We start from the raw sequence: 11527 nt of genomic DNA, 5'->3' as shown, positions 1-11527 counted from the left end.
AATCTCAGTTCCAGACAGGTTAAGGTACCTAAAATACCTCAAATCACCAATTGAATCCGGTAGCTCATCGATGCGATATCCACGCAGAGAGAAGACCCTCAATCGTTGGAGTTTGAACAACTCAGTAAGAATGCTAGGAGCCAAGTATCCATGCAAACTATTCGACAACATTACTGGTAAAAAAGTTCGCAAATGTTGGATATCATACAATTTCTCAAACCTTTGAACGCCATCATAATCTCCACGAATGTACGACAGATGACGAAGATTTCTAGAAAAACATTGTTGCTTGTTAACCTCCGAGGTATACTCCAGTGTGAAGTATGTCTCCCCTGCAGCCCAACGGGCAAGGTCGTTGATAAGATCGTGCATAACAAATCGTGATATATTGTTGCTCGATTGCTGGAAAAAAGATCTTCCACGTAGCTCTTGAAAGAACTTTCGACCTAGATCTTCGTTAGGATTCCCACTCTCTTTATGATCCAAGAAACCCGAAGCACACCATAATAAAATTATCTCCTCCTCTTCAAATTCATAATCCTTTGGAAACAATGAGCAGTATGCAAAGCACTGTTTCAAAGGTGCCGAAAGATAATAGTAGCTCACTCTAAGCGCCGGTATAATGTCACATCTCTCTTCTGGTAAATTCCATATCTTGCAACTGAGCAAATCTTCCCAATCACTTCGGTCACATTTACCACGTAAAAGTCCTCCAAGTGTTTGCGCTGCCAAGGGCAAGCCATCGCATTTGGCCACTATCTTCTTGCCAATTTCCTCCAATAACTTATCTGACCCCAAAGAATGTTGAGCAACTACAGCTAGACAATCATCAATTGACAACTTTTTTAATTGATAAGCTGAGGCAGTTCCCATGATGTCTGCAACCTCTTGATTACGAGTTGTGACAATAATCTTACTTCCCGGTGCTCCAGCTTCAAACGGACGGCTGAGGCGAACCCAATCATTGTAATTCTCATTCCAAACGTCGTCTAAAACAAGCAAAAATTTCTTTTGAGATAACTTCTTCTTCAGCTCCTCTTGAAGCAAATTTAAATCACTGTCATCAATAGTCTGCTTGGTAACCGATCTTAGAATTGTTTTTGTTAGCCCCTTAACGTCGAAATCGTCAGAGACACAAGTCCATGCCTTGAGATCAAAATGATCCTGCACTCGCTTATCATTGTAGACAAGTTGAGCAAGAGTGGTTTTGCCCAGGCCGCCCATACCTATAATAGGAATAACAGAGAATCCACCATCGTTGCTTAAATCATCCCTCAACAGCAGTTCAACAACATCCTTCTTTTCTGTTTCCCTGCCATATACTTGGGCTTCAGTCACTAAACGGGTTGTCTCTAGCCTTTTCCTGGCTTTTTTGGACCCTCCAGCTGAACTTACGTTCAAACCCAGCGAGTCTTTCTGTGTTACAATATCTTGAAATCTGTCGTTGATCTCTTTGATTTTGGACATCAAGGCATAATCGAACTGGATCGATTGTGGAGTAAAAGTGGTGCAACAAGTAGGAATGAGCTTCCGAACCTTACTTGTTCTTGTACGACTGCTACTGGGTTGATCATGAGCGGCAGCTGGTTCTCCATTTCCAAGCAGCAACCTCCTCCGGAAAGCCTCAGTTTGAAACTCATCCAACAAGTCTTCAACATCATAAGCCAAGTTCTGAAGATCGCCAAGCCACAACTTCACAGACCAATCAGTCGTCCTCTTCTCCTCAGCATCATCAAGCACCGCCTTGATCTTCAAAAGCATCGTCTTCCACTTCATTAGATCCGCCCGGATTTGATCTTGGCGTGGAAACAACCGAATCCCCACTGAAGCTAACTTGTTGACCAGCAAATCAACGGACGCCGTAAGGATTGCCTCTCCGATGATTGACATTTTTTTTTTTGGGACAAAGAAAGAAACAGAATGAATTTAGCGGCCGAGTAAAAGAAAAAGCTTACTTTGTGTTGAAGAAGACGACACCTATTACATCTAAAATGCGACGTGTCTTCCACTCCACTCTTATCTATTCTAGACGTGTCTGCAACTTTAATTTTCCTTTTTATTCTATACTTTATTCCGATAAGCCTCCATCTTCAATAAAAGCGATGCCTAACCAGGGCCCCACTACCAGACACCCGACTCCTTTTTTCAATTTAAAATACGGAAAATTAGAGGACAATTAATTTTAAATTATTGTATTATAAAAAAAATCATAATTCTTTTATACATCTTAATTTCACAATACCTACACTTCACCTCCCAAATCGTTAGCATCCAGTTAGAAAATTAATAAAATTATAGTAAATTAATTATTTTATAACATAGAAAAACATAAAAAAAATTACCAGTCAGACACTTTAAATTTATTATGTTATTAAAAATATTAAAAACTTTAATAAAATTTAACTTTTTAATTATGAAATCAAATTTAAGAATTAAATTTAGCTTTCTTTATTTTTATTCCCTAATCTTTCAATTATTTTCTTGTTCAATAAAATAATTAATGTTTTAACTTAGTTATTCTTAGTGCAAGTGACATAGAGATAAAATATGTATTACGTTCAATGAAAGAAATATGTCAAATTCAATGTATAGACATTGATAAAAGATATAAATATAAGTCTAAAAAACTAATATTTTTATCTATGTAGCGCGTGGAATATGTAAAGTCATTTTAAATATCTAAACGTTTTATATTTTCTTTAATATTTTTCTCTCAATATAAATTTTATAGATACTATTCATTATATAAATTATTGTCCTAAACAATTTTAAAAATATATTTTATTCCATCTTAAACCTTCAATATAATATAGCATATATTTTTACAATATAAAGATAATTATTATTATGTGAAGACAAGTTTCTTAAGACGGGATATGAGAAAATTATAACTTATTACAATTTATAGTTTATTCTTATTTTTGTAACTAACCCAAATTGGGACCATAATTTTTCATGACTATATTGAAGTTATTCCTATATAAAATATCATTATAGAGAGGTTTCACTGTAAATGTGCAAATTAAATTTAGTCAATTTTTGTGTTATAATTGTCACATTTGCAATATAATCGTTTGCTCTTTTTGTTAATAATTTAGCACCATGACCATTAAAATTTTATAAATAACCCAATCGGCATTAACAATTTATAAGAGAGATGAAAGTATCAATTTTCTTTATAGTAATTCTACAGCAAAATCATACGAACAAATGTATTTCAAGTTTCAAGTTCAATAATTAAGATACGTTTAATTTGGAAGTATATTGCGTCAAATATACAGAAAAATGGACAAATTGCTGGACTTTTTTCAAATTTCCACTTATTTTCAAAAGCAATACAAATCGCTTTCCATGTTTTGAAACATTTTACACAATCAAGTACTTTGACTGAGAAATTAATAAATTGGATGAGGCGTGCTAACTGCTGAGGAGAGTCTCTTGCGTCTACGACTGTCTTGACCGCTATCTTCTTTAGTAATTTCCTTGTCATGTGACAAGATGTAATTTCTTTTTTAATGATTTAAACTGAGGTAACATTTATTTATTTTAAGTTTGAATTTGAATATAAATATTTAAATGACATGTTTATTTCTTTAATTATCTAAATATAAATATTATCTTATTTGTTTTTATAAATAAAAATCTTAAATATTTGACATTTGTATCCTTACAAGTTAAAAGAACAAAGAGATTAATTTTGTAGTTAAAAAAAATGAATATATTAAATAGAGATATTTTTAAAAATAATATTTACTTTCTATTAAGATATTTTCTCATTCAAATAAAAGTTACATAAATTTATTTTTTTATTCATATATAAATATCTAAAAATTATACATAAATTATAAAAAAAATTAAAATTAATAAAATTTTAGATTTTAGATGTTCAACTAACAAATAAATATGTTTTAGTGGAGACATTGCTCATTACAATATACAAGCAAGCCAAAAAAAAAAAAGGAAAAAAAAGGCTATAAATATGTTTTAGCAACTAATTACATGTCCATGACAGCTACATGACAGTAAACAATGATACTACTGACAGTGCTAATTAATTTAGAAACAATAACGATACTTCTTACCGTGCTAATTTATGATTTAATCATCCAAAATTAAGATAACTCTAAATAATGCTACAATTTTAAATCATATCCCAAGGCAAGAGATTTCATCTTAAGTTTAACGAAAATTCATGTATTGAATAAGATGATTAAATAAGTAATTTTCTTTTAAACATTCCTACTTCGTTTAAGTCAATTTTTTTGGTTAGAAAAAGAAAATTCAGATTTTCTGCAGAATCAAAGATCAAAGGAGTAATCGAACCGAATCGATTGTGGAGTAAAAGTGGTGCAGCAAGAAGGAATGAGCTTCCGAAGCTTACTTGTTCTTGTACCACTGCTGCTGGGTTGATCATAAGCAGCAGCTGGTTCTCCATTTCCAAGCAGCAACTTCCTCCGTAAAGCCTCAGTTTGGAACTCATTCAACAAGTCTTCAACGTCGTAAGCCAAGTTCTGAAGCTCGCCAAGCCACATATTCACAGACCCATGAGTCCTCTTCTTCTCCTCAGCATCATCAAGCACCGCCTTGATCATCACCAACATCCTCTTCCACTTCAATAGATCGGCCTGGATTTGCTCTTTGCGTGCAAATAACCGAATCCCCTCTGAAGCTATCTTCTTGACCAGCAAGTCAACGGACACCGTAAGAATTGGCTAGGGATGGCAATGGGGTAGATATGGATTGGATCTACTCTGCTCCAAATCTAAATCTATAATAAAAATCAAGATTCGTATCTGCTCCAGATCCGTTATGAATTCATATTTTTCGCTGCATATCTATAATAAAAATTAAGATTCGTATCTGCTCCAGATCCGTTATGAATTCATATTTTTCGCTGCATATCCAGATTCAAAAAAATAAATAAATATCTATATCTGCTTCAAATTCGAAAAAAAAAAATCTAAATATGTTCTAGATCCGTCATAAATTCTAAAATTCAATAATAAAAAAGTAATAATTTTTTAGATTGAAAATTGAAGGGTAAAATGTATTGATAACAAATAAATTATATAATTTTTCTCAAAAATATAATAAATATTGTAACTTATTATACCAAAACAACAAATAAGAAAGATAATAAAATAGCATTCAGAAGTAATTGTAGGAGTAAAATTAATCTAATATTCTATTGTCTCATTTATCATTCTAATATCCACGATGCACATATCCTCATTCCTAAAACATTAGATAATGATATATAAATTAAATATGATTTATATTCAGTCCTTTATTATTTTTATTATGACCATATTTGACTAAATATATGAATAACTATATTCCTTAAAAATTATTTGGCCAATATAATAAAATAAATTACCAGATTATATTACTTGACTTGCAATTTGAATATTGCATGTACATGCTTTGAGGCTGACTGACCTTTAAATTTATAAAACTAACATTTAAGTTTTAAGAGTTTAAATGCATGGTAAATACTACTAATATGTTATGAATAAAATTTATTATCATTATAATTCTGTTAAGAAACTTTTAAAATAAAATAAAATTAAAAGATGAGTGGATATGAATATGAATTTAGATATTAAGATAGATCCAGATCTGTTCCAGATCCATCGTTGATCCGCACATCGATATCCAAATTTGATTCAAATCCATTTTAAACCGATTCAAATCTGATCTAATTAGATTTAAGTCACGTGAATTTTGGATCAGATTTAATCCATTGCCATCCCTAGAATTGCCTCTCCGATGATTTGACATTTTTTTTTATTTTATTTTTCTTGGACAAGGAAAGAGACAGAATGAATTCAACAGCCGAGTAAAAGAAAAAGCTTACTTTGTGTTGAAGAAGACGACAGAAGGTTCAAAGCCTATTACATCTAAAATGCGACGTGGCTTCCACTTTACTCTTCTTTATTCTAGACGTGTCTTCAACTTGAATTTTGGCCTTTTTATTCAGTAGTTTACTTTATTCCAAGAAGCCTCATTTTCAATGAAAGTGATACCGTAACCGGAGCCCCATCACCAGACACCTAACTCCTTTTTTCAATTTAAAATGCAGAAAATTACCGGCCAATTAATTTTAAATTATTTTATTATAAAAAAATATCATAAGTTATATCCTTCATACATCTTAATTTCAGAATAGGTATCGTTCACCTACGAAATCGTTAGCGTTTATTAGAAAATTAATAGGATTATAGTAAAATTATTATTTTACCGTTGAAATTCAATTTAACATAGAAAAGACATAAGAAAATTATCAATTAAATACTTTAAATTTATTATGTTATCAAAAATATTACAAAAATTTAATAAAATTTAATTTTTTAATTATGAAATCAAATTTAAGGATTGAATTAAGCTTTCTTTATTTTTATTCCCTACTCTTTCAATTATTTTTCTTGTTCAATAAAATAATTTAATCAACTAAAAATAACTAGCAAATATATAAAGAATTATTCTATAAATCTTATAAAATCTCAATAATAACCTCAATTAAAAAATTTTATTTGTTTATTTTTTTTCTTTTATAACTCCTAGTATCAATTTCTTACTTTCTATAAAGCCAATCTCTCTCTAAAAAAACTGTACTTCATTCTAATTTCATGTAAATCCCAATTGTTAGAATAAAATTAAAAATATGCTCTCGACAAACGGAATTATCCCAGTACCGGCTCTTCCATTTTGCTCCCGGTAAAGTTATCGGCAGGAAGTGACGGCAATGGGACAGCTGTCTTGCCTGATGCGGAGGTGATGGTTTGCGGAGGAGCACCGGCGGTTGCATTTATCAAGTCCGATAAGGAGAGTGTTTACGTTGAAGCGTCGAGGACTTGTGGCAGATTGAAAGTGACCGACAAGAATCCCGTTTGGTCAATGGAGTTCATGCCAATGCCACGTGTCATTATTCTGCATAGGATGAAAATGAAATTTCAACTGAGACTGCTATAAGATATACACAACACCCAAGAATTAATACATTCCAGTCCCGTCCTCATGTGTTTAGCAATCAAAATCAATTTACAGTACAAGAACATTCTATTAAGACACAAGGTATGTGGATTAACAAGTGCCAATATGGTCCTATGTCCTGTCTGCACATTTTTTCTATCAGTGGACACTTCTTGATCTCTAATCGCAAAAGTGAGGCAGGCAGGCCCTTTTCTGGAAAGTATTTCAGCTTCGGACAGTTTGTAAGTTTCAATGAAGTGAGGTTTTGATCACAAATTGAAGAAGATAACCTTTCTAGATTTGGAAAATTGAAAATCTCAAGTTGGGTTAGACAAGCAGGAAGCGTGGTTCCTAATCTGATGTCCTCTAATGGAAATGACACCATATCCTCATCACATCCACTGATTGCAAGTCGTCGAAGAGAGGTGTACCTGTGAAATCCCCCCAGCTGCATCAATGACTTCCAAATCTTCATACCATCGATTTCAAGTGAATGAAGGTTGGTCGGAAACAAACCATCCTCTGTGAAACATAACAAGCTTGGAACACCTCCTATTGTTAAATATTGAAGAGAGCTCAGATTGTGCATCCCTTCGGGTAAGGCCTCTAATTTCTTACACCCATATATCACGAGCCTCTTCAGTTTTGCAGAAAGTAATCCTCCTTCAGGAAAGGACACAAGATTTTCACAATCCTGTATATCAATCTCTTGAAGGTGCCAGAGCTTATGCAAACCATGGGGTAACATTTTAAGATTTTCACAAGAGACAATCTCAATCACTTCAAGAGATATCTTGTTGTCCAACCTTTCTACTATTGACTCTAGCTTTGAACAATGCCAAATACTAAGGAACTTAAGAGCCTGGGGTAGATTGCCAACTACAAGGTAGTCAAGTGCAGCACGTAATTCATTTTTTGAAATTAAACACGTGAGAGATGGACAACTGTGAATTTCTAGACATTCAAGGAGAGAGGTGTGCCTCCTGCTGCTGTGGATGCCCTCTTCCGCAGTCAAAGTCCTTAAATTATCGCAATTGTAGATCTCCAGCTGCTTAAGGCTTGGTGGAAGCTGAACTCCAGCAATATATGTCAACAAATGGCAATGTCTAATATCCAATATCTCAAGAGATGAATTGTTGTCAAGCATCCATGCCTCAGGTAAGAATTTCAGTGCACCGCTATCCCAAATTGAAATTACCCTCAACTGGGAGGGTAGAACAGCCTCCGGAAAGGAAACAAGGGAACTGCAGTTGTGGATTCGCATCTCTGTCAAAGAACTAAGGCTGAGCAATGATTTTGGTAGCTTCTCAAGGTCTTGGCAATTTATCAATTCTAGATGCTCAAGTCTGAATGACAACCCAAACTGCCATTGATCTTCTTCTTCCTATGCCACCAAGAATTGAAGTTTGGGACACCTTTCAATCTTCAACCTTTTGAGGGTAGCAATGTCTTGTAGTAGTTGAGTCTCATTCTGCCATATATATGAAAGCCCATCAATAATAATACTGATATCCAATTCGTCCAATTTTGGTAACTGTAACTTCAATGGCCCTCCAAGAAACATTTGATTTGAAATATCTTTATAAAGTTGTGACTCACAATCAGTTGTGCTTCTCCACACAACCTTTTTACATCTATCAATTCTTAATTTGCAAAGAGCTGGAAGACTTGTAACTGAAACTAACAATTCCTAACAATTTTGAACGACAAGTATATCCAATAAAGTAAGATGTGTTGGCAATGTTCCCTGCAGTTTAGAACATCTTACAATATGAAGCTCTCTCAATTTCGGAAAGCCTTCAATTTCTTGACTACATCCATGAGGAATCCACTCTTCCCATTCTTGCATCTCTGCAAAATGAAGAGTCTCCAAGCATGGAAAAGGAATTGGGGAATCATTGCCATAGAACTCTGAACCCAATCTCTTTACTCTACTCATTCCACGTACCTCAAGGTGCTTTAGAGAGGGTAGTTGCCCGACGGATGGCATGGAAGTACACATGCTACAATCTTGAAATTTTAGGGTCACTAAATTTGAGAATAAGGAATATCCTAACCAAGTTGGAAATTTTTTACCTCCAAAGCCACTGATGCAAAATTGTTCCAAACTTCTATGAGGTTTTAGCATGTCAAGCACGCCCTTTTCAGTTTGTGCCTCCCTTGAAGACAAACCATTGGTACTGCGTGTCCATTCAAGCATTAACACTTTTAGGTTCTTCTTTCCATCCAATTGAGCCTCCATGGCATCACCAACGTATTTGACGTTCTCCAATTTTGAAATGTTAAGTGTCCCACAAAGATGCGTCAACAACTTTAGCTCTCGCAACCCAGAACCACTGTCTTTTCCTACAACAAAATTACACAACGTCAGGAGACAAGTCAACTTGCCAATTCCTAGTGGCATTTCCTCCAATGAATCTGTATTTGAATTATTGAGATGATGCAATTTGATGAGATTTCCCATGTCTGCACACTTCTTCTTCAGTTCTCGACAGCCCTCCAACAGAAGGGTGTGCAGATTGTAAAGCTTGTTGACTGATTCAGGCAGAGTTCTAATCTGAGTTCCAGATAGGTTGAGGTACCTTAAATAACTCAAATCACCAATTGAATCTGGCACCTCGGAGATCAAATATCCACGCAGAGAGAAGACCCTCAAGCGTTGGAGTTTGAGCAACCTAGGAAGAATGCTACGAGCCAAGTATCCAGGCCGGCTACTTAACAACGTTACTGGTAAAAGAGTTCGCAAATGTTGGATATCGTACAAGTCCTCAAACCTTTTAACACCATCGTAATCTCCACGAATGTACGATAGATGATGAAGATTTCTTGAAAAACTTTGTTGCTTGTTAACCTCTGAGATATACTCCATTCTGAAGTACATTTCCCCAGCAGCCCATTGAGCAAGGTCATTGACGAGGTCGTGCATCACTAATCGTGATTTATTGTTGCTTGATTGCTGGAAAAAAGATCTTGCACGTAGCTCTTGAAAGAACTGTCTACCTAGATCTTCACTAGGATTCCCACTCTCTCCGTGATCCAAGAAACCCGAAGCACACCATAATAAAATTATCTCCTCCTCTTCAAATTCGTAATCCTTTGGAAACAATGAGCAGTATGCAAAGCATGGTTTCAAAGTTGGAGGAAGATAATAATAGCTCACTGCAAGGGCTGGTATAATGCGACATCTCTCTTGTGGTAATTCCCATATCTTGCTACTGAGCACATCTTCCCACTCACGTCTGTCATGTTTTCCACGTAAAAGTCCTCCCAGTGTTTTTGCTGCCAAGGGCAAGCTTGCATTTGATCACTATCTTCTTGCCAATGTCCTCCAATGACTTATGTGAACTGAAATCTCTCGTCCCCAAAGAGTGCTGAGCAAACACGGACAGACAATCCTCAGTTGACAAGTTTTTCAATTCATAAGCTTGATCCGGGCCTCATGATTTTTGCAACCTCTTGATTGCAAGTAGTGACAACAATCTTACTTCCCTGTGCGCCAGCTTCAAATGGAAGGCTGAGGTCAACCCAATCATTGTAATCCTCATTCCAAACGTCGTCTAAAACTAGCAAAAACTTCTTTCCAAACAGGTGTTTCTTCAATTTCTCTTGAAGCAAATTTAAGTCCTGATTATCCACATTCTCGTCAGCAGCAATGGAAATTAGGATTGATTTTGTAAGCCTGAAAACATCAAAATCATCAGAGACGCAAGTCCATGCCTTGAGATCAAAATGACCCTGCACTCGATCTTCATTATAGACAAGCTGAGCAAGAGTGGTTTTGCCCAGCCCGCCCATACCTATAATAGGAATAACAGAGAATCCACCATCATTTCTTGAATCATCCTTCAACAACAATTCAACAATTTCCTTCTTTTCTGTTTCCCTGCCATAGACCTTGGCTTCATTCACCAAAGAGGTTGTGGGTAGTCTTTGCCTGTCTTTTTTGGACCCTCCAGCTGAACTTTCTTTCAAATCTAGCAAGTTTTTCTGTGTTACAATATCTTGAAATCGGTCGTTGATTTCTTTGATTTTGGACATCATGGCGTAATCGAACTGAATCGATTGTGGTGTAAAAGTGGTGCAGCAAGTAGGAATGAGCTTCTGATACAACCACTGCACAGCCGATTGCTCAAGCTAGGCCTAAGAGACAGCCTAAAATTCCCTTCAAGCTTCAAGATTTTGTGCGGGAATGATGGTGCAACCGATTACAGCACTTAGATACTCTTCAAGATATTATGCTGAATTTGTTATTTACTATTATTGCAATTATGCTTTGCTGTGCTGTCAAGTTTGTTAGAAAGAATATTGTGCTGTCAAGTTTGTTGAAGAAAATATTGTGCTGTAAAGTTTGTGCTGTGAATATGTTTTGTCTGTAGCTCTCTTGGAGGAGTATTTAAGGAAATGAATGAACAAGAAAAAAAGGGAGTTCCCTGAATCCAAAAATACAAATCCTCTATTTCTCTAATTTCTCTAGTCTCTACTCTTTACCCTTCTATTTCTGGAGGACTCCACCCTCTAAAGTGGAAACGAAATTCCCAGAACTTGCTGCAGCTAA

General features: G+C 35.1%; 1 protein-coding gene and 1 pseudogene across 1 annotated transcript; both read right to left on the bottom strand.

Moving 5' to 3' along the window:
- Positions 1-3: 3 nt before the first annotated feature.
- Positions 4-2049, bottom strand: LOC112100695 (putative disease resistance RPP13-like protein 1; the record flags this gene model as incomplete). Its single annotated transcript, XM_024190009.1, has 1 exon — positions 4-2049. A coding segment is annotated over exon 1 (1887 nt), but the record flags the coding sequence as incomplete, so codon positions are not given.
- A 4560-nt stretch (positions 2050-6609) lies between these two features.
- Positions 6610-11010, bottom strand: LOC112100693 (annotated as a pseudogene).
- Positions 11011-11527: the final 517 nt, after the last annotated feature.

Source organism: Citrus clementina, unplaced genomic scaffold (assembly GCF_000493195.1).
Source record: "Citrus clementina cultivar Clemenules unplaced genomic scaffold, Citrus_clementina_v1.0 scaffold_289, whole genome shotgun sequence".
Classification (NCBI taxonomy): domain Eukaryota; kingdom Viridiplantae; phylum Streptophyta; class Magnoliopsida; order Sapindales; family Rutaceae; genus Citrus; species Citrus x clementina.
This window is presented reverse-complemented; position numbering and strand designations above follow the sequence as displayed.